The sequence below is a fragment of the Kogia breviceps genome, chromosome 1, assembly GCF_026419965.1.
Source record: "Kogia breviceps isolate mKogBre1 chromosome 1, mKogBre1 haplotype 1, whole genome shotgun sequence".
NCBI lineage: Eukaryota > Metazoa > Chordata > Mammalia > Artiodactyla > Physeteridae > Kogia > Kogia breviceps.
Genome location: NC_081310.1, coordinates 192,272,934 through 192,296,448, shown reverse-complemented (window position 1 = coordinate 192,296,448; position 23,515 = coordinate 192,272,934). Strand labels below are relative to the sequence as shown.

General features: G+C 46.2%; 1 protein-coding gene across 12 annotated transcripts in view; it reads left to right on the top strand.

The window, feature by feature from the left end:
• PRDM2 (PR/SET domain 2) overlaps positions 1-23,515 on the top strand; it is a 120,043-nt gene that overhangs the window by 71,412 nt on the left and 25,116 nt on the right. For 8 of the 12 annotated variants that reach the window (XR_010837364.1, XR_010837369.1, XM_067017042.1 and 5 more), the window contains 2 exons: positions 3,454-3,564; positions 8,129-12,524. The exons of 3 other annotated variants lie outside the window; for them this stretch is intronic. Coding sequence is in view for 7 of the 9 variants with exons in the window: in XM_067017042.1 (XP_066873143.1) it covers positions 3,454-3,564; positions 8,129-12,524 (4,507 nt within the window). In the remaining 2 variants the exon portion in view is untranslated. Of the gene's footprint in view, positions 1-3,453; positions 3,565-8,128; positions 12,525-15,836; positions 17,460-23,515 lie in introns of those variants that run through there. One more of the 12 variants, XM_067017047.1, reaches the window with a different exon arrangement.

Here is a 23,515-nt window from a genome sequence, read left to right as displayed (position 1 = left end):
CGCGTGCCGCGGAGCGGCTGGGCCCGTGAGCCATGGCCGCGGAGCCTGCGCATCCGGAGCCTGGGCTCCGCAACGGGAGAGGCTGCAGCGGTGAGAGGCCCGCGTACCGCAAAGAAAAAAAAAAAAAAAGCAGGTTACCCGGGTTCAGACTTCTGTCATAGATTGATTAGTCCCCTTAGGACCCTGGTCTTCAGTTTCTCTCAGAAAAAATAGCAGGTAGGACAGGTGATTTCAGTAGCCCCTTCATCTCTAGTCTACGGTCCTAATGGGAAGTAACTCAGGTATTAGATGATTCTGATAAAGATTGAGAAAATGACTCTATGTGTCAGATAATCTCAATTCCATGAATGAGTGATGATTAGATTCATGACAGACTCATTTTCATCGTAAACTAAGTCTATCAGTGTTCACCAAAGGCACTGAGGAGGTAAATTTAATTGTTCCATGTCTTAGTTTTTAGAATTGGTTTATTAGTGTTACTCGAATACTTAAAAAATTTTTATAAATATGTAGACTGTGGAGCTCCATACTTGGTTTAGCCCAATGGCTCTTAATGTAGAGAGACAACCCCTCCCTCCTTTCGGGTGAGACTTGGGCCATGTCTGGAGACTTTTGCTTGTCACAGATAGACAGAGGGGCATGCTGTTGGCATCTAGTGGGTGGAGGTCAGTGATGCTTCTGGACGTCCTCTGATGCTTCAGACAGCCCCACAGCAGAGAGCGGCCTCCCCAGATGTCAGGCGCGCTGCGGTCGGGACGCTTGTAGCGCCTGTGGTGTGTCCTCTGAGTAGAATGCACATGTCCCTGCCTCAAGTGGCGTCTCTTCCCAGGGCAGATCGGGCTCTCCTGGTCCTGGTTTTTAAAGAGGATACCAGGGGTGGCACGGGGGTGGGGGGACCTGAGGATGGTGCAGCTTCTCACTGATTAGGTTTGGAGAGTCCAAAAATAAGACATTTGACATTCAGTATCAGCTAGGTGTTCTAATATTCTTTTATGTAGGGAATAAAACTAAAAATAGCACTTTTACCTTTTAGTTATATGATTTTATTCTTAGTACATATTAATGAATGGTAGTGTTAAAGTTGTGCTTTGCTTTATGTAAATCTAGAAATTTTACTTATTTAATAGTCTGTTTATACATATAGGCCAGTTTACTGTTTTTGTACAACCTGCTACTAGCTTCATATAGCACTTGATAGGTTTCAGGAAATTTTTTGAATTGCTTTTGCAAGGGATTGTATTACAACAAATCGACATCTGTTTTTCTATTATATTTTACAGTGTGACTTAAAAAAAAAAGTACGTAAGGTTTATGCGTTAAGAGGTAGGGTTTACACCTCCAGTTTTACTTATTTCGAAAGTTCATACCTATACAAAGTAGAAAGTAAGAGGTTAGTTAAAAAAAAGAGAAGGGTCACTTTCTTTTGCCCTGTTTGGGATACATGAGGTGGTACTGATACAAAAATTGGGGGGTTTTGATCCAGGGAAAAAACTATCTGAATATAACTTTTGAATCAGGTGTCTGTGGGCACTAGGAGCCCTTTATGTGAACCTCATCAGACATGAACTGCACTTACCAGAGCAATTATGTTAATAGCCAGGTAATCATTTATATTTGCATTGTTTGCCGCCAGTAGTCTGGTATGGGCAGGGCATCACAGACAAGGAAGGGCATGTATCATAATGAGGATAAGAAAACTGGTTGAATCCAAATTCCCTTAAAACACAGCTGTAGTTTTCAAGAGCCTTCGTCATCATCAGATTTAGGCTAAGTGCTATTTAGTTGACAAAGGGAGAAAGCCTTGAAAGAGGAGGTTACTTCTGACAATATGAAAAGGTGTATTCATGTCCTTGCCCCTTGCAGAAGGGGTTTATAACCCTTCCACCTGGAGGCTTGAATGGGCCGTCTCCAAGCAGACTCTCAGCTTCTGTTTCCACCAGAGTGTGGTTCCAGTGACGTATATGCTTGTGTCCTGGGTTCCACTTCAGCTTCCTTTAGAAGTGAACGGATTGGTGTGTTGTTCATCAGGAATTTGAGTGAAGGTTTTATATAATTGCAAAAAACAGCTTTGTTTTTTTTTTTTTAAACAGGCTGAAGAATTAGGGATTTAAAATGGTATTTTAGAATTTGTTTTTTAAGACTAACAAATTATACATGGCTGATTATTAAGTATTCTATACTTTTTTTTTTCTTGTTTGCATCTCAAATATTTATCAAAATCTGGGGATGTATTTTAGGGTTAATATTTGCTTTGTATTGTAATTGATGTTTCTGTTTTTAATCCTGATCTTTGCAGTGGTGGTATTTTGTGTCTCTGACCTCATTTTCATCTGCTGTCTGTATTTTAGTTAATTATTCTCCTCTCTAGTGATTCTCTGTTAAGGAGAATACCGTTTTCCAGAAGCTCTGAGTGGTTTCTAGTTTGTCGTTTCACTGGACCAGAGATAAAGGTGTCAGGAGGCTTGTTCTGAAAGAGAAAGGACAGCTCTGGGAGCTATTTGGGGCCTGGCTGGGGAGAGCGTTGCAGAAAGAGAAGGAAGGTTTGGGGAGATGGAAAGGGACTTACTCTGAATCTGAATCTGAAACTGAAAACCAGCAGCCACCAGGAGTAAGAAATGTAGAATGGAAAAAATGGAACAAGGTCACAGATTCTGACTAAATCCCAAAGAGACTGAGCTTCCAAACCTTCAGTATTAGTACTTCCACAGAGAATTGTTTTTCCGTGTTGACTGTCTCGGTGACTTTAGTTCATTGTTCCAGCTCATCAGATATGTGTTGCATTTCAGTCTTATCTTCTGAACTGTGTTGTCACTTGGAGTGCAGTTAGTGTTGCCTGACTTCCATTCTGCGAGTTGTTAATGAAATGCTGAATTGTGCTGGACCTGGGACCCTCAGAGGGCCATGCGGGCTGACAGCGAATCATCCGGAGTTACTCTGCATTTGATATCTGAGCCGTGGTGCATGGGAGTATCCCTTGCCGTTCAGCAACATCTCTGCTGCTGTTGTTTTACTTTGACAAGTCTGGATAATGTCTTAACTAAAAGGGCCCCACGTTATAACATGCGATTGTTCTCTAATGTGCTTCTTACAAATATCTAGACTTCTGCCAGTTCCTATTATTTGTGTGGCATTGAAATTAGTGCTCTTATCTAATTTTCCTGTTACATCAGTGTTGTTAACTTTTTTAGAGTATTGTACATATTAGTTTGATAGCTATTATAGCTAGGAGGGGAACTGTTATTCGAGGTTCTCAAAAATATAGGATTTATGGGTTTCTTTTCTTTGACATAACTTAGAAGTATTCATATTCATCATCTTTCTTCAGGAATCTGAGGTCATAATTGCCTAGAAATATACAGTTTGCTGTGTTTGAATAAGTAATTGTCCCCAAGAATTCAGGATAATAATGAGTGACTGAACGAACAAAACAAATAAATAAATATTGTGTTTCAGGGAAGAAAAAATCCCAAGAAAATAAAAACAAAGCAAACAAAACTGAAGACATACAGCTGAAGACAAGTGAGCCAGATCCCACCTCTGCAAATATGAGAGATTCTGTGGAAGGTAAGCTTGGGTATTGGACCTGTATGATTCGGGTGTGCATTGCCACCAGTTACTTTGACTTTGTATCTCCTGGGAATGCCCTTCTGAGAATCATCCAAGAAGCCTGAAGGGTTAAACAGCAAAAAGGTCGCCTGAATTTAACGTGGCAAGTTGAGCCGTACACGTCTCACCTCCCCTTCAAAAAAAGCATTGAAGACCTTCCTTGTTGAAAATGAAGTTATTCCCTGGTTAAAGTAAAATGAAACATACTGTGTGATTGTATTTACTGGCAGGGACAGGAAGGGGCTTCTGGGGTGCCAGTACTGGTCCATCGCTGGGTTGGGCTGAGCACATCAGTGTATTTACTCTGCAGACATCTCACCTTGCTATATTTTTCTTTATGGTTTTTACTTCAGTTAAAAACTCATTAAAACATGTCAAGCACCTTTGATTTTATATATCAGAATGAAAAGTATATAGAATGAAAAGTTTCTGTTTTTTTTCTTAGAATTTAAATTCCTACTTTATCTCTTCATGTTTCTCCCCACAAAATTTTCTTCTTTATAGCCCCTTCTGAGAATTAATATTCTAGGCCCCCCACGATGTAAGAATTCCCAGAGACGGGAATTGAATGTTACTTGGGAAGGCAGAGTGCCCTGTGCCTGGTGCCGTCAAGACACCATGTCGAGACTCTTGCCAGTAGAAGTGGGGGCGGGCGGCGGTGTGTGTCTTAATTTTTTTATGTGGCAAATTCATGCAACAGACCAGGCTTGCTCAAGAGCTTGTAGTGACCCAAACAGGCAGATTTCAAAATACAGGCTGTGACTCTTTCAAAAAACATTTGCAGAAAAAAAAAAACCAACGAAATATTGTGGATACCTTTTAGAATCATTTTATTAGCAGTTTGTGGGGATGACATTCGTAAAGGATTATAATGTTCTGTGGCATCTTACGAAGCAAGAATAGGCAAATTTACTTCCCAGAGCCCTAATAAAAAAAGTTCTGCCTGCTGATAGCAGGTTTGCTAAGACATTTGTTTGAACAATAACAAAAGTACTAAAGAGCCTTACTACTCTTAGTGGCAGAATTAAAAAACAATCCAACAGCCCCCTCTCCCATTCAGTAATTCAGGACAGTTATGTTTTCCTGATACGACGTCGAGTCCTGTGAAAAGAAGATGCTTCATGGTTTGCTTGCTTGTGGTGCAGCTGGTCAGTGTTTGACTGGTTCTGTACGTGTGGCTGTGTCAGCGTCTCCTGCACGCTCTGCTTGGTCCTCAGAAAGTAGTCTCCGTACCGAGCAAACAGTTCAGACTCTGCCTTGTGTTTCCCAAACCATCCGTCATGTTTAAAACCCACCAGACCTCGAGTGTGGCCACACTTCGGTTCATAGAGCTGTGCACATTCTGGTTCACATTACTTTGGGCAGTTTTAAATCTGGGATTGTTTACCAATCATAGAAAAAATATTTCCATTAAAAGAAGCCGTGGATTTTGGCTAAAAATGAACCGTATAAAGAAATTTTTGAGGCTTAGAGATGTTATTTTCATTTCTGTTGTCTCATTTTGATTTTTTTTTAGCAGTGTGCTGGGTCTTTGTTGAAAATGTATTTGGAAAGGGAGTTAGCTCCTAATTTGAAATACGTTACTACCATCAAATGACTGATTTCCCAGTTTGTGGAAGACTCATGCAATTTAAGAAATATGTCTGGAGGCAAGAAGGCTGGTATCCATTTAGAGGCAGAAACCTTATTGCTAGTGGATGTGTAGTGGTAGATGGGGAAAAAGGAAGACCGATATTCCTAGGAAACAGCAGGAGGCCTAGGACGGAATCATTGAGCTTATATTAATACCTTGCATGTGCAGAGTTTGAAAAGGTTGGCTTTTAAAACCCTTCCTTGTCCCCTGTATCCAGGCAGTCACCAAGTTTGTTTACAGGACTCTGGTAGCGTATCTCCGTGATCTGACCGCTTTTTTTCCTGCCTCTTCTGCTTCTTTCCCTTTCCGTCTCTCATTGTAGGTAGCCAGCCTCTCCCTTCTAATGCCACTGCATCAGAATTGGTTTTCTGCCTCTTCCCAACCCCTTAATACACACTGCAGCCAAGTCTCCCAAATGGCGCTCCTCTGCTTTAGACTATCTTGACGGCCCCCCATTGCCTCCGGCTCGGTCCACACTCACGTACAGTGTGCTGCATGTTGTGATTGCTCCTGCTTGATTTTCCTCGTCTATCCTTGTCCTTCAGGTTCGGCCTGCTTAGTACTTTCTCTAACAAGCCTCCCCTGATCAGTTAACCAAGCCGCTGGAGGTTCCTCCCGTGTGCTTCTGTCCTGTACCTTGTTAAGCATGTACTTCCATAAGCTTGACCATTAATTCATTGTAGTAGTGTTGCCTGCTTGCCTTGCTCCTATTAAAGTGGAGCCCTATAAGGATAAGGATCTTGGTGGCCTTATTCACCTAGTACTGATGGATAGTAAATACTTGTCCAGTGAGTAGGGGGACAGCCAGTTAATAGAACCAGGAGAAGTCAGAGTAGCTCTGCTTCTCCTACAGTCCCATTCTTAACTCTTCAGGTATCTGCAGTAAGAGGGGTGTAATTCAGCAGAGAGTTAGGTGGTCCTGTAGAGAAAGCAGCATCGTGGGCCATCCCCATCAGCATTACATGCTCTATAACAGCTCCTGTCTCAGAGGCCCTTGCTGTCCCTGTGTTTCCTTCTAGCCGCTACCCCCTTTTTTCTGCTTTCCTTTACAGCTAAACTCGAGAGAGTTGCTTACAGTCTCCCTGTCTCTCCTTCCTTCTCTTCTCTTCTGAACTCCTTGAGGCCTTTGCCCCCACTACTCCACCAAAACTGTTGTCACCATCACCACACCTCCACCGTAGCAAGTGGAATGTTCAATTCTCATTCCCATCTTACCCAGCCCGTTAGCAGTTCTGGATTCAGCTGATCACTCCCTCCTTAGTTTAAGGGCCGCCACTCTCTTGGCTCTCCACATACCTCCCTGGCTATTCCTCTGAACCCTGGGTACTGGAGTCATCTGGGGGACACAGCCATCCCCCCCTCTTCTGTCTGCGTTCGCGCTCCAAGTGACCTCGTCCAGACCCGTGCTCTAAGTGCCATTTCTAGTCTGAGGGCTTAGCCATTTCTAGGCTTAGCCTCTTTTGGACCGTGAGTCATATATAGCTACTTAATATCTTGGATATTTATAAGGTACCGCAAACTTCAGCACATCCAGAGTAAACTCTGGTTTCCCTCCAACATACACAAACGCACACAGACCAGACTTGCTTTTCTCTCCGTCTGATACAGTTTAGTGAGCAGGGTAACGTCAGTTGCTGTGGAATCCTCCTTGACCCTTCCTCCTCCACCACCACCCACCGTAGTCAGTCAACAGGCACATCTTGTCAGCTTCATCTCCAAAATAATCCAGAGTCTGACCACCTCCTACCACCTCCCCAAGCCACTCTCGTCTCTTCTCCTGGAGGATATAGCAGGGTTGCCTCCACCCTTGTCCACCTACAGTTTTCTGTCTTCCTCGTAGCACCTGGAGTCATTCTCTTGTATTTCAGTTGATCATATATTTCTTTGTTAGAACTTTCTGGTAGCTCCCTGTTTTACTCAGAGTAAAGGCCAACAGCCTACAAGTCTCTGCATGAGCTGATCTCATCTCTTGCTCTCCTTTCTCCCCCTGTATGGACCCCCCGCCCTACGGCCTCTACGACTTCCTGGCCGTTCCTTGACCACATCGAACATGCTCTTGACTCAGAGCCTATGCATTTACTGTTTTCTCTGTCCAGAGGGCTTGTATCCCCCAGATACTTGCATGACTCATTTTCTTTAGGTCTCTGCTTGCCTGTCACCTTGCTAGTGAGTCCACCTGTGCACCATTAACCTCAGGTTGGGCTGGGCTGGATTCCTCCTGGGCATAGAGACTAAGAAGGGACTTCAGATTTCTTTTCCCTTCTCTGAGGTACTCCTGAGTCCTCCACAATTTAATCAGCCTTGGAAGAAGTGAGCTCCGAAGTTCCTTTTACGTGAAAAATTATGATCGCATGATTTTGGAAAATGTTCTAGCTCTCAATGTATAGTTTTAGTCAGGAAGGAGGGAGAGAATCATTGCATTCAAGACAGACCACTAAGAATCTAACCTGGTAATATGTTTAGCAATTTTCCGGTTTCCGTTTGGAATCATGAAAAATTGGAATTCATGACCATAATATCTTGAATTTCAGTATCAACTACTCCAACACAGTTTTAAGCACTGCAGTTTCTGTAAACAAAAATGTGTTTATATGTATGCGACGAAACACAAAAGAACCTAAGCTCCTTCAGGCATTTGTTGTTCACATTGTATCCTCACTGCCCACGGAGCTGCCTGGTATAGAGCAGGTGCTCTGTAAACATTTGTTGAATGAATGAAATGGAATTTTGTGCAGTATAACTTTATAACCGAGAAAGTAGAGCTGTGTGTTGTTACGACCTCCCTTACACATTTAGGGGATAAGAGAAATAACGTAAATAATGGAAACTGATCACGAGTGGCTGCTGTGTGCCCTGACTTCCATGCTTCTGCCTCCCTGTGCTTTCCAGGCCCCAGAGACGAAGACGAGAAGCCTTCCGCTTCCGCCGCCGAGCAGACGGCTGTCCTTCAGGAGGTGGTGAGTCAGGATGTGCCTCCGGAGCTCGCCCTCCCGCCCCCTGCCCGGGACCCCCAGGCGGGGCCAGCCGCAGAGCTGGAAGCAGCACGCAGTGAGGCGAACGACGTGGAGGAGGACGAGGAGGAGGAGGAGGGGGAGGAGGAGGAGGAGGAGGAGGAAGAGGAGGAGGAGCTGGACGAAGAGGAGGAGGAAGCAGCTGACGTGCCAGATGAAAGCTCCATGAAAGAGCCGGAGATACGATGTGACGAGAAGCCAGAGGATTTATTGGAAGAACCAAAAACCGTTCCTAAGGATGCTCTTGAAGACTCTCCAGAGGTGGCACCTGCTATCAGAATTCCCAAAGCTAAAGAAGAGGCCAACGGTGACGTGTTTGAAACGTTTCTGTTTCCATGTCAGCATTGCGAGAGGAAGTTCACGACCAAACAGGGGCTGGAACGGCACATGCACATCCACATATCCACGGTGAACCACGCCTTCAAGTGCAAGTACTGCGGGAAGGCGTTCGGCACGCAGATCAACAGGCGGCGGCACGAGCGGCGCCACGAGGCGGGGCTGAAGCGGAAGCCCAGCCTGACACTCCGCCCGCCGCAGGCCCCAGGCGACGGCAAGGCGCCCGGGGACGGCGCTCCTCCGAAGGGTGACGCGCAGCCTCCCAGTCTTGGGCAAGACTCTCTGACCTTGAATTCAGAGAAGGCTTCCCAAGACACAATACATGCTTCTGTTGTAGAAGAGAACGGAGAAGTTAAGGAGCTTCATCCGTGCCAATACTGTAAAAAGGTTTTTGGAACTCACACGAACATGAGGCGGCATCAGCGCAGGGTTCACGAGCGTCACCTGATTCCTAAAGGTGTGCGGCGAAAAGGGGGTCTCCTCGAAGAGCAGCAGCCCCCGGCAGAGCAGGCCCCGCCTGCCCAGAGTGTCTACGTACCCAGCACAGAGCCAGAGGAGGAAGGGGAGGCAGACGACGTGTACATCATGGATATTTCTAGCAATATCTCTGAAAATTTAAATTACTATATTGATGGTAAAATTCAGACCAGCTGCAGCACCAGTAACTGTGATGTTATTGAGATGGAATCCAGTTCGGCAGATTTGTATGGTATCAACTGTCTGCTCACTCCAGTTACAGTGGAAATAACTCAAAATATAAAGACCACACAGGTCCCTATAACAGATGATCTTCCTAAAGAGCCTTCCAGCAGCACAAACAGTGAGTCCAAGAAACGGAGGACTGCCAGTCCTCCTGTGTTGCCCAGAATTAAAGCCGAGACCGAGTCTGATCCCGTAGCACCTTCGTGTTCCCTGAGCCTGCCCCTCAGCATGTCAGCCACAGAGGCCATTTCGTTCCACAAAGAGAAAAATGTGTATTTGTCATCAAAGCTCAAACAACTTCTTCAAACCCAGGATAAACTAACTCCTCCTGTGGGGATTTCCGCCACTGAAATACCTAAATTAGGTCCTGTCTGTGTGTCCACGCCTGCGTCGATGCTCCCTGTGACCTCGAGCAGGTTTAAGAGGCGGACCAGCTCTCCCCCCAGCTCTCCACAACACAGTCCTGCCCTTCGAGACTTTGGAAAGCCAGGCGATGGGAAAGCCATGTGGACTGAGGCAGTTCTGAGTTCCAAGAAGCCCAAATTAGAAAGTCATAGCAACTCGCCAGCATGGACTTTGTCTGGGAGAGATGATAGAGAAACTGGGAGCCCTCCAGGCTTTGATGAATATAAAGTATCTAAAGAGTGGGCGGCTAGTTCTGCTTTTAGCAATGTGTGCAACCAACAGCCACTGGATTTATCCAGCGGTGTGAAACAGAAGGCTGAGGGTACAGGCAAGGCTCCGGTCCAGTGGGAATCTGTGTTAGATCTCAGTGTGCATAAAAAGCCTAGTAGTGACTCTGAAAGCAAGGAATTCAAAGAAAATCATTTGGTGCAGCCAGCCTGCAGTGCTGTAAAGAAAAAGAAACCAACCACCTGCATGCTACAGAAGGTCCTTCTCAATGAATACAATGGCGTTGACTTACCTGTAGAAAATGCTCCAGATGTGACCAGGAGCCCCAGTCCTTGTAAACCCCTAGATCCTCAGCCGGACCCTGACCTTGGTCCCGACTCTAGCTTACCTGCCCCTCCTGGCGAGTCTTCTCCTTCGTCAGCTGCCCTGCAGACATCTTCCCTTTCTTCCGGGCAGCTGCCGCCCCTCTTGACCCCAACCAACCCCGCTTCCCCCCAGCCCTGCCCTCCCGTGTTAACTGTTGCCACCCCACCCCCTCCGCTGCTTCCTACTGTACCTCTTCCAGCCCCCTCTTCCGGGGCATCCCCTCATCCGTGTCCCTCTCCACTCTCGAACGCCACCGCACAGTCCCCACTTCCAATCCTGTCCCCAACGGTGTCTCCCTCGCCATCTCCCATTCCTTCCGTGGAGCCCCTGATGTCTGCTGCTTCACCGGGGCCTCCGACACTCTCTTCATCTTCCTCCTCATCTTCTTCGCCTTCATTCTCTTCTTCATCCTCCTCCTCTTCTCCTTCGCCACCTCCTCTCTCAGCAGTATCGTCTGTGGTTTCCTCTGGGGATAATCTGGAAGCCTCTCTCCCCATGATATCTTTTAAACAGGAGGAATTAGAGAATGAAGGTCTGAAAGCGAGGGAAGAATCCCAGTCTGCCACTGCACGGGATATCGTTCAGGAGACATTCAACAAAAATTTTGTCTGCAACGTCTGTGAATCACCTTTTCTTTCCATTAAAGATCTAACCAAACATTTATCCATTCATGCTGAGGAATGGCCCTTCAAATGTGAATTTTGTGTACAGCTCTTTAAGGCTAAAACTGATTTGTCAGAACATCGCTTTTTGCTTCATGGAGTTGGGAATATCTTTGTGTGTTCGGTTTGTAAAAAAGAATTTGCGTTTTTGTGCAATCTGCAGCAGCACCAGCGAGATCTCCACCCCGATAAGGTGTGCACACACCATGAGTTTGAAAGTGGCACCCTGAGGCCCCAGAACTTTACGGATCCCAGCAAGGCCCACGTAGAGCATATGCAGAGTTTGCCAGAAGATCCTTTAGAAACGTCTAAAGAAGAAGAGGAGCTGAATGATTCCTCAGAAGAGCTTTACACGACCATAAAAATAATGGCTTCTGGAATAAAGACGAAAGATCCAGATGTTCGATTGGGTCTCAATCAACATTACCCAAGCTTTAAACCACCTCCATTTCAGTACCATCACCGCAACCCCCTGGGCATTGGTGTGACGGCCACAAATTTCACTACACACAATATCCCGCAGACGTTTACCACCGCCATCCGCTGCACCAAGTGTGGGAAAGGTGTGGACAACATGCCCGAGCTGCACAAGCACATCCTGGCCTGTGCCTCTGCCAGCGACAAGAGGAGGTACACGCCGAGGAAAAATCCGGTCCCGCTGAGGCAGGCTGTGCAGCCCAGAAACGGCGTGGTGGTTTTGGACAACTCTGGGAAGAATGCCTTCAGGCGAATGGGACAGCCCAAAAGACTGAACTTTAGTGTTGAGCTCAGCAAAATGTCCTCAAATAAGCTCAAGTTAAACGCGTTGAAGAAAAAAAACCAGCTTGTCCAGAAAGCCATCCTTCAAAAAAACAAATCTGCAAAGCAGAAAGCCGACCTAAAGAACGCTCCGGAGTCGTCCTCGCACATCTGCCCGTACTGCAACAGAGAGTTCACGTACATTGGGAGCCTCAACAAGCACGCCGCCTTCAGCTGTCCCAAAAAACCTCTTTCTCCTTCCAAAAAAAAAGTTTCCCATTCATCCAAGAAAGGAGGACACCCATCACCTGCAAGTAGTGACAGAAACAACGGCAGCAGCCACCGCAGACGGACAGCGGATGCAGAGATCAAAATGCAAAGCATGCAGGCGCCTTTGGGCAAGACCAGAGCTCGCAGCTCGGGCCCTGCACAGGGCCCGCCACCCTCCTCGTCCTTCAGGTCCAAGCAGAATGTTAAATTTGCAGCTTCGGTTAAGTCCAAAAAACCAAGCTCCTCCTTAAGGAACTTAAGCCCGATACGAATGGCCAAAATGACTCACAACGAGAGCAAGAAGCCCAAAGCTGCAGCCAAGAATCACGCAGCTCAGCTCTCGGCCAAGACGTCTCGGAGCCTGCACGTGAGGGCACAGAAAAGCAGAGCTGTCTTACAGAGCAAATCGGCCTTGGCCAGTAAGAAACGGACAGACAGGTTCAATGTAAAATCTAGAGAACGAAGTGGGGGGCCAATCACCCGAAGCCTGCAGCTGGCAGCTGCTGCCGACCCGAGTGAGAACAGGAGGGAGGACAGCAGTGTCAAGCAGGAGCTGAAGGACTTCAGGTAAGCGAGGCTGCAGGGCCGGAGGAGTTCGGAGCTCAAGAGCGAGGGGGGAAAGACAGTTGGAAGAAAACGCTGTCCTTGCCCAATGGCTGCTTTTCCTTTTTCCTGCACGATTTTGACATAAGCATTTAAAGGAAATAGCTGTTGCTCACGGTGTAGGCCGGTGTGAAGGAGGGTCAGTGCTTTGGCTGTTGTCGAGATGGATACATACGGCTTTTATTGCAGGCATAGGACTCACAAAGTGGTACAGTCTCTTTCATAGGGCCAGTTATGAATTGGATTTGAAGCCATGAAAAGCTCCCCCCCAAAGCACCCTACTATGAAAAGGTGAAATTCTCTCAAACTTCCTTTATATCTTGGGTGGTATCCCAGTGTCACTGGTATTATTTCCTGATCATAGCTTACTTCTTATGTTAAGATGGATCACGGAGTTCATTAAAACCACATTACAATCTGGTTTAATATTTTTGTGACTGAAGTGCAGTTCTAGCAGCTGAGACTGCTTTTTACTGTTCATGCTTGCTTTTATTGTGTTTTCACTTTAAAAATTTGCCTCTTGGTTAAAATAAATCAAAACACAGCACTCTGTTCCTTCTAAAATGCCATATGTCCTCCCCTCACTCCTGTTCTCGGGCATAGGGTGGAAAACAGCCAGATTCCCACGGGCGGGAGTGGGGGAGAGCGCCTGCTGAGGGGCCAGAGCGTGGTTCTTTCAGGTGCGGGTGGGGACGAAGGGCAGGCCACCCCGCTTGTCAGTGCCTTTGTTTCCCCGGCGGGATGCCGGAGCCCATCTTAGCTCGGCTCTGAGGTGGTCCCACTGTTTTCTCCTGTGTTCTTCCTACATTAAGAACTGTTCTTAGCGACAGGTGAAAACATAGGGCAGGAGTTAAGTTTGTTCCACTGACTTCTCAGGCTTTCTGAGTTAGTTCAATCATGAGTGGAGTGCACTCTCAGTATTCCTGTGGTTTCCTGAATAACGCCTACAGGTTCATCTCAGGTGAAATGATTCATCATCAGCTAGAATTTCTGCACAGTATTTTAAAATCCTGTCCTTTCAGAGTGAGCTGCAGGACTCTCGGCTCTTGGCCATGACTTCCAGTGTCTCAAAATTCTTTGGTGTTTTAAGCAAACAGAATCAGAGTTAACTGGGAGGTGACTGCTGTTTGGAAAGGTCACAAGGGCTCAGAGATGCTGTTACCACTGCACGTTCGATGAGGCAGAGGTCTTGGTGCTGGTGCGCCATAAGTCGTGGCTGAAGATGGAGAGAAGAATCATTAGCCAAGGGTTGATTGGAATGATTGACTGTAGGAATAAAGGATCAGATTTTTTTTAAAGCTACTTCATAAAAATACTAAATAACCAGTTACGGTAGATCTTACTGGCATACGTGTATGCAGCGTCTTGGAGCTTAGTTAGTCCTGGTGAAAGTAAACACCTGTTTATCAGCTGTCCAGACTTCCTGCCTGTAGCAGCTTCACTGTGTACCTCCTTGTACTCAGTCTGTGTTCGGGAAGTTCCACAACAACAGGACATTCTCGGGCTGTCCTTTTCAAGGTTAAAGAACCCAGAACATGCCGTCATTTTCATGGACTGTACCAAAAAACATTTCCCAGGTGGTTGATGCTTTGGAATGTATATATGTATTCTCCTTTGTTTCCGACAGTATCTGAAAGAATCACTTATTTTGTACTGGATCCCATTTATACAGTTCAAGGGTAAAGTTGATAAGAAAAAATTAATGTACTATAAAGGAAAACTCTCTGAGTGAAGTTCATCCAGTGCTTTTGAAGAACCCTTAAGACTGCAAAGGACTTGAAGTGCCTAATAAAATTGTGTCTCTATTCTTTGCTCCAGTTAATTATTTTGCTTTGTTTGAAAGTTAACATTGCTGGAATGAAATTTGGCCTAAAAGGAAACAAGGAACAATCAGTTAAGAAGACACGGGTATTATTCTAGCTGTAGATGGTGGCAGCAGGCTTCCATGACCATAAACGTGGGAAGTATTTTGGGGAATTACAAAATGAGCGTGCGGGGGCATCGTATTTTGATCGTCTGGGCAGAAGAGTGGGCGATTCTTCAGAGAGTTGTGGTTGTCTTAGTCCCGTGTAGTGAATTTGGTATGAATTAGCTGGGATCCTAGGCGCAGGCCTGGGGATGCGATGGTCCATCGGTGTCAGCCCAGGGCTCTTGGCGGAGGCTTCGTCCTTTTCCACGTTTCTTGTACTGCACTGGCAAGGAGTTGTCTTAACTAGTCTTCTTCCCTTCTCAGTATGTTTCTGTTTGTAAATTTTATTTACAAACTGATTTCATGGCACAGGTTTGGAAATAATCCACTTTCACTCTGGTTTTCAGTGATTTCACTTTCCTTGCTCCAGTGCATGTTCGAGGACTTACCCCAGACCTGGCAGAACACCCTTTTCCTGTGTGTTTCATCGTAACTGTGATTAAGGGGGTAGTCCTCAGCACTCAGACGTTTTACATTCAAATGCCAGTTTAGGATTCCACAGATTTTCAAGTGTACACTTGCAGTCAGCCGTGAGGACGACGTCAGTTCTCCATCCTACACTGAGAGCTCAGCAGGATTTGCCATTTGGTCATTTCCTGTAGCACAGGCCATCGTGCCAGTCCGGGTGTGAAAAAGGCGTGTGCTCCAAATCCTTTTCTTAGGACCGAGCCGCAGAGACATACCACCGACTAGATTCTCCTGTTACAGCTCTTAATCCGGTGAACGCTGTGTCGGGCTCCCCTTCCCCGGGTCGGGTTGGAGCCCACCTGTGGCTTGTCGGTGGGACTGCATTTAGAGCTGGTGCTGAGGGCTCATTTCCACGGACTGTGAGACAGAAAGATAAGGAAAGAGGTACATTTTCTACTCCCTTCTTACCCATCTTTGATCTTTGTAAATCCCATGGCATTTTTACATTCTTCAGTGCTGCTTTTAGAGCAGCTTTTCTTGTTGTTGTTGGTTTAATACTATGTTCCCATTGCAGCCAGTTAAGGACACGTAAATAAGTGATGGAGAAGCAAAACGAAATTCCAGACCAAGCTTTTCCATTTACCGTGAAATGGGCTAAAAAAACAAAATGGTGCTGATTTCTCCCACACCATCTCTGCCACATCACTCCAAGGAGACTGTCTGTGTCCCTCCCGGCGTGTCTCTTTTGCGTGGGACACCCACGTTCCCACACACCTTCCGAGTCACCCTGTTGCTGTCTTAACATTTGTCCCATGGTCTTCCCATCTTTTCTTTAACATGGTCAGTTCATGTAAGGTTGTGTTATGTTGTCATTTATCTTCAGTTTTCTTATTTTCTAGGAACTTCCTGTAGAAAAGCCCCCCAAACAAAACAAACCTTAATTGACTAAATAAAGATAATGCATGCTCAACTTAGGATAAGCACTACGGCAAAGGATATGAAATCTACCAAGCTTGCAAGACCAGTTGAAGCTGACTCAGAAACCCTAACACACAGCTGATTGCCAGCGGGCTTCTTGTTGCCCTGGTTAGAGTCAGGCATCCGCTTCTTCGCTGGCGCCCAACACAAACGTGCTGGGCTCACAGGTGATTGAGATGCACAGAGGAGGGCGCTATAGGACGGGCTAGCTGACCTGGCTCCTCGTCATGGGACTGGTAGCTCAGACCTGAGCGTGGCCCTGGCTTTCGGCACAGACCAGAGAAAGGAATGAGTTGAACCTAATCTTGCAAAGCAAGTTCTCTGTTTCATCAGTAGTTTGTTGTAGATTTCAGGGATGACGGATGCTGATGCACTCGGTTCTATAATGTTTTGGTCACACCAGCTCTTGATGCCTTTCCTTTAAATGAACTGTAGACAGAGGCATTTAGCTTCTTTCTTAGCCTGTTTCTTTTTTGCTGTTGTTTGTTTGTTGTTTTTTATCACAAGCTGATTGCCAGCATAATGGAGAGGAAACCAGATTGGATATGGACTCTTTTTTATGCCTCTTCCAGTGTCATGTTTATATATCCAAATGGACGTTATCCTCTCAGATTATTATCTGGCACTAATTTATAACTGTTGTATTATCGGAGACGGTAGCAATATATCAGTGCCCGGGATACATCACAGGCCTGTATAGATGTATGTCTGTCTACACCTAAGTGTAAATGAATTTACCTATCAGGTTTTACACGTCAGTCTCTAATAGAGATTTAAAAAACCCAATGAATTGGCCTATTTCTGAGTATACAAGTATCATTTCTCCATGCATTGTTATATGCCTTCCCTCTAATTAATGACGGAGTTGGTGGAAAATGGCTAAGTTTTATTCGTGTTGTTTTTTTTTTTTGTTGTTGTTGTTCTCAACTTTAAAAGTAATCTACCTCTTAAAATTTGTAGTTTAATACTTGTTTGGTGAATTTGTGCCACTTTAACCCTTTCACTATCATTCCCATTTTGTTACATTTTCTGTTATGGGGACTTTATGTTGAAATATTGTATAAAGCATTTGTAGCAGTTTAAAAATAAAATATTTAAAATTATTTAAATTGTTTTGGACGCTTCAATTGTATTATATGTGATTTACATTTTACATTTTGTTTGTTAATCTGAGAGTGTTCTTGTATTGAAGTTTGCTGTTAGTAATTTTATTGTTTCTTGTTGGAGAGTGATATAAAAGACTATTCTAATGAAAACATTAAAATTTACAAATTGACATACAAAAGGGGTTGTCCGTTGATTTTAACCAACGTAGCCTTGAGAGAGAGAGAGAGAGAGAGAGAGAGAGGGTTAATTATAGACAGACAAGTTAAGAGTGGTGTTTGCTGTTTTTCCCCTTCCAGCATGAAATAAATCATTGGAGCTTGTCAGATGTACAGAAAGTTTTCTTACGCTGTTGCTAGCAAGCACTTACTGACGGGGGAATTCAAATGATGCATTTTATATCATTGTAACCAATAAAAAACTTTCTAAAAGCTGTGAAAGGACTGTATTTTGTACATCATTGGGAGCAGTTAAGGGGGAAAATGAAGGTGCATGTGGGAGGGGTGCTCACAGGCTGCATCTCCAAAGTGCAGTGGTCGAGCCCCACGGCCGACCTCTTCCCACTTATTTCTGTTTGGCATTGATTGAATATTTGTGAATTCACATCGTTTCCATACCACCTAGAGAGTGGACGTGCATTTGGACGGTGGTGCTAAGAAGTGCGTGGAGAACTTACTTGGGTAAAAGAGTGAAATAATTTCCGTGCCGGGTGTCAGTTTCCTTGGTGCTGGCGAACAGTTCGCTGTAGTCTGGAGACTTTTATATGTATGGATCCCGGGAAGAATGAAACAAAGAAGTTGTAACATTTGTATTAGGTTGATATGGAATTGCTGTTTGTTTGTTTGTGTTTTTAAAGATTAAAAACGGCTGAGACAAGCAGTTTCGTAAAGTCCCGCATGGGAGCCCTTGTCCTCATTTTTTTTCTCCGCCCGCGTCCTTCCTGCTCAGGGAACGGTGGGGAAGCCGAAGGTGCGGTCAGTCTCCCTCAGCGAGATGTTCACACTTGTGGCTTACGGATTCCTACCTTAGGAAACCCCAGAAGGGTTGGGGGCAGGTGTATGGGAGGAAGAGGCAGAGGTACGGAGCGGCTTTCAGCGTTAGCTGTGTTAAATGTTCTAGAAACTGAGCGCTGAGCACGCACGGCACCCGGGGAGGAGCTGGACGCCGTGAGCTGGAAAGGGTGCTGCTCTGGGAAACAGGGACACCTGTCCCTCCAGGGCTCTGACGAGCTCCTCCGCCGTCTGTGTCTGTCCCTGCCTCGGTGGCTTAGCCTCGGGCAGGTATTTTGCCTCAAGGTTGTTAGTTCCTGGTCTGCCCAAAGTGGGGACTGGACAAGGTGGTCCCGAGTTCTCCTTGTAGCCGGAAGCCCTCTTCCCAGGCTGTGGACGCTGACATTTCCTCAGGTCTGAAAGGGCAGTGTGAGGTCTGTTGTGTCACCACCCATCCTTACAGCAGGGCCTGGATGTGGCAGCACCCACATACTCAGTTGAGGAGTCCCCACGCAGGTGGTCAGCTCCCTCGACGAGAATGAGCTGGCCCAGTTTGGCTGCTTTACTCTTCATGGAGTTAAACATTCTGAAAAATTAAAAAAGCGAATGACTGAAGCCTTGTGTCCCTGCAGCTAATATTTTGAAAGATCTGTCAGTGTCTCTAGGCTGGCTATTTTAATTTGGATGTTACAAGTACTTTCTAACAAAATGTTTTACAAAATCACATTGATTTATCGAGCACCTACTGAGGTAATTAGGTTACATCAGTGGACCAAAATCCCAGCTTTTGTGAAGCTTATATTTGTGTGGTGCCTTTTTTTTTTTTTTTTTTTTTTAACACTTCATATCCAAAACCTCCCTCACTTTGTCACAGTTCTCCCAAGTCTGGGTGGTCAAGAAGATGCTTCTACATTAATATTTGAGGGCAGATATCTAGATGACTGCTGACTTTTCATACTTACGTTAAAGCGACTCTTCTAAAATTATATCAATGCATTCGCTATTTTATTTCTGTCGATTTTGATTTGATATCAGGCCTCACTTTGAATCGATTGGCTTATATACTTTAAGTACAGGTGGGTGAGGAAAAGGGTAACTTGGATAGAAAGGCCACATTTAAAGTAGTCCAAAAACCAGACCGTTGGTTAAGGAAAACGGTTTGCCATTTCTTTCATTTTGGGGGGGCCCCTGAATTATCCCCACGTCCACCCCAGGTAATTTCATTGCACACTGAAGAACTGCAGAATTTATGTGGGATAAATCATAACGAATGTGTGTAGCTCTTAATTGCTAAAGTACTTGAGTGTTTTCATTTGGGCCTCAAGTGCCTCGACATTTACAGTCACCCTGCTGTAGGATTAAAAGAAAGAGAAAGATCCAGATTGGTGAGAAGGATGACATCCATGTTACCACTGAAATTCTTTACAGACTAAAATATCAAAAAAAAAAAAAAGTTGAGAGGAACAGAACTTGAGGTTCGAGTGGGTGTGATGTAGGGAAATGTGGAGCTGCTCATTGGCCGATCCCTTCAGGCAAATGCCTGGAGTCCTGTTTGGCACCTGCCGCCCTAGGGCCCGCCCCGGACCCCTGCTCCACCCGGCCCTCCGGGCCTCCCGCTGCTCGGCCTCGTGCGGCTTCCTCTCCCAGAGGTGTTGAAACGATCTGTTAAGCTCTGGGGTGAATCTGACGTAGCCCTCGGGTGCTTTCTGTGTGCCAGGTACCGTGCAAAGTGATTTTTCAAACTTGACGACAGCCCCCTGAGGCTGGTATCGTTTACAGATGGGGAAACAGATCCAGGGGGAAACGAGTTTTGTTCAGAGGTCACACAGTTCCCAAGTGGAAGGCTGGGATTTGAACTGCCAACAAGCCGTACCGTCCTATCGATCCTTCTTGTAGTTTCTTTTTTGAAAGCTTCATTTCCTCTAGATGTAGGATACAGGCCTTGACATCTTCTCTGGTGAGGGCTTTCCCGGCATTGGTGAGCAAGTAGAATCATCCCTTCTCGGTAAGGCTTCTTGCTGGTGCAGCAGGACTGTTGATTAGTACAGAGCTGCCTGGGAACATCCACATCTCGTTCCCTCTCTTTAACTGTGGGACGTGCTTCTACCTCCATCGTAGACCTTTCAGGTTCAAGTGGCTTTGTAGATGAGTCTGATTAGTCAACAAAACTCTGTTTAATAGAAATCAAGCACATGATAATCATACGCTTTGATCCTGGAAGTGTTGGTCTCCAGGAGTGCCCTCAGATGTGACTTAAGAACCTTGGCGTGTTGGACCAGAACCAAAGTCTGTCGGGGCTTTTGCCGTCTCAGCACACACTCCACTGCGTGCAGAATGGAAGGTTAAGTTTCTGCCAAAAGCTAAGTTACTCTTCAAGTATGGGATTGGAGTCTGGAGGGTGCGTGTAGGTTTTGTTTACTTTCTGGATGAAGACTAAGAATTGGGAAAACCATCGTGATGCCGCGTTAAATTACTAGCCGTTGCAAAAGTTACATTCAGTCATGAGCCATTAAAAGGGGGCTTGGATACACTTATTAGAGTAAACTCGCCGAACCATCGGGCTGATAGGATTTGTATGAGCTTCTGTTTTCTGCCTCACTTGGGCCAGCTGGATTCCTTTTCCACTGTCTCTTATAGAAATTCTGCGAGCTGAAATGCAGGTGGGTGGTTCGGAGAACATAAGCCTTTAATGGAAGAAGTTTGTGCCTAAGTGTGCCTTCCCGTGTCCAGCTGATAATCCACATCAGGAAGCCGGACAACGGACGCTTTTGAAAATTCCTTGATAGGCGCTCCCCGAGTTACTCAGCGGGGTGTTATTTCAGTAATGACAGAAAGCTACAGGCAGACTTTAAAGTATCGGTTTATGGCCTGAATCAGAACGTATATTTAAGCTGAGAACATTTCCATATCAGCGTTTAGATAGGAGCCTGCTGCATAATACAGAGTTCTGCTTGGAAAGCTGCTGAGTCTTAGCGTGAAATCTAGGTACGAATTTTAAGTAGAAAACATTTTTTAAAAGACCTACTATTTGTTTCACAGGTAAGTTAATAATAGAAGGGGATTTAGGCCTTAGGATACAGTTGTGGCCGTTTTCATTTTTTAAGTTAAAGTAGAATTTCAGTTTAAAATTGGATTTGTTTTAGTATTTAATACTTGCCAGAAATACATTTTAATACTCTCTATTGGAATGAAGTTATTTAAAACTCATGTGGATTTAATTTTCCTTGCAGTAACATTATCTTCTCACTTGCTTTTTATAATCACATCCAATCCTTGCCAACCCAGCTCGAGTTTAGGCACATTTTCAGATGGCTTCTATTTCCAAGCTATTATTGGACCTGTGAACTCAGGCACATTCTCCTGTAGTGATTCAGTCGGTCAGCCATTCAGAAAGCATCTTTAACGATCAGTCTGTTCTGTAGATCTGACGGGCTCTGTCCTGTGTACGAGGGTTTTCAGAGGACCTTGGGGTGTAGCCGGCCACCGCGGAGAAGCTGAGGGTGTCCTGGCTGTTCCTACCCGCCGGGCACTGATTCCTCGGAAAGCTCTCCCACCACTTGAGGGAGAGCAGTTGTCCCCAGGTACAGACAAATTGACCGAGTCTGAGAGAGGCCACGGCACCTGCACCATGTCCCACAGCTGTAAACGGGGACCCCAGACCCGGCCATCTGACTCCAGAGCCGTGCCCTTTGGTGCCACGTGAAACAGCCTTAGTTTCACCATGCCCTTGGGTTTGACGTAGTTACCGTGTCCCCCAAGTGATCAGTGCCGGTGGCCTCACCCACAACGGGGTTCTGCTGTAGAGAGGTTGGGTAGCATACTGGGGATAAACGCTGGCCTTGAACTCCGAGCCGCCTGAGTTTTAATTCCCTGGCTTCCGTCGGTCACTGAGGAGGGGCACGCTGCTGGCTGAGCCCCGGGCTTCTGGTTCTGTGAGCGGTCGGGCTAGAGGAGGGCACGTGTGCTCCCAGTGAGGACTCGGGAGCTGACGACTGTGGTGGCGGTGACGGCGGTGACCACCAGCGCCCACCGTCTAGTGACCGGGGCTCGAGTCTCGCAGCGATAGCGCCGGGGAGGCCGCCTCCGAGGAAGCCGACAGGGTGTGGTAACCGTCCCCGGTGGAAAGAGCCAGAACGTGGATGGTGACGATCGCGGAGGAACTTCTGGAAGAGGCTGCAGAAGAAACTGCTCATGTTTTCAAAGGCCCAGAAGGAAAAAAAAAGATTCCCTCATGGAAAATCACCAACCTCAGTTTATGTTCGTTTCAGAGAATGGTGGTTACTGTCTTTGGGGGAGAATAGAGCTTTTTGCAGAGTTTTAGAAACACTCCCAAAGGCTTCCGGGATGGTCTTAGCCCTCCGTCGGGGCGCAGGCAAAGGGAACGAGCCTCCTGGGAGCCCCTCAGGGTTTTGCTGTGACTTCATTTCGGGCGTTGGGATGTAGGTAAGGGCTCCGATTGGCCCCACGCCCGGAGCCGCTGGTCACCTGTCTGTCCCGACCATCCGGTCTGAAGGACCGGCCTTGTTCGTCCCCTCTGCCTCGCCTCACTGCTCTCCCGTGCTTGGAGGGGCTTCACTCATCCGTACGTTCCGTCCTCGACTTGCGAGGGAGGTTTGTTCCCTGTCCCCCCTCCTAGAATGAAAGTTCTCCCCGGGCGGGAACTCCGTTTCGTTCACTGCCGCATTTCCAACATGTCCCACAGTTCCTGCCACGGTCGTAGCCGCTCGGTAAATAACTTGCAGAATAAAATATTTGAATCCTGGCTTTACCGCTGACCAGCTCTGTAATACTGGGCAAGTTACTTAACCTCTCTGAGCGCCGGCCTTCCTCTCTGTGAGTGACAGTAACAATGTGTCTGACCAGGAAGGACGCTGGTGAAGACGGCAGATGTGCCGGCCCTGGCGTCTGCTGCTGTTACTGTTGAGAGGCGTCCTCTCGAGTCTCGGTGTGAATCTGATGGACACTTACGTCTGCTGCTCAGAGCTGACTCTCGCCGCGTATGAGATTTCGTGGTCGCACAGATGACAGTGGCCGGAACGGTCCTTCATCGTCTCTTGCCTCCGCCCAGAGAGGAGGAGCTCGAGCATCCCCAAGTCCCGGTTCTGCTGCCAGTGACCCCAGGGCCCTTTGCTGTGTTTCAGCCAGGCCTGTGCTGTTCACGTGCCGACCGCGGCGCTGCTCCCTTTCTCCCATCAGATGAGAATGAGCCATAAAACAGGAAATCATTTTTCAAATCACAACAAGAAAAAGAGAAGATTCATTCTTATTCTGCCATCTTTCCTAATTCTTATTGTGCCGTCTTTCCATATAACTGTATTTCTCTTGGTTTTGAACTTCAGAGTCAAAATGTAAGTTTTTAAAGCCAGGTTCAGAAGAAGACACTTCCTTAGCTCTTTGAAACCGTGACCACTTAAACAAGGGACCCCAGTTCCTTGAAATAATAATATAAGAGTGGTCACTGATGTTTTAAAGCTCTTACTAGCCACTTTTCAGGGCTCTACACATAC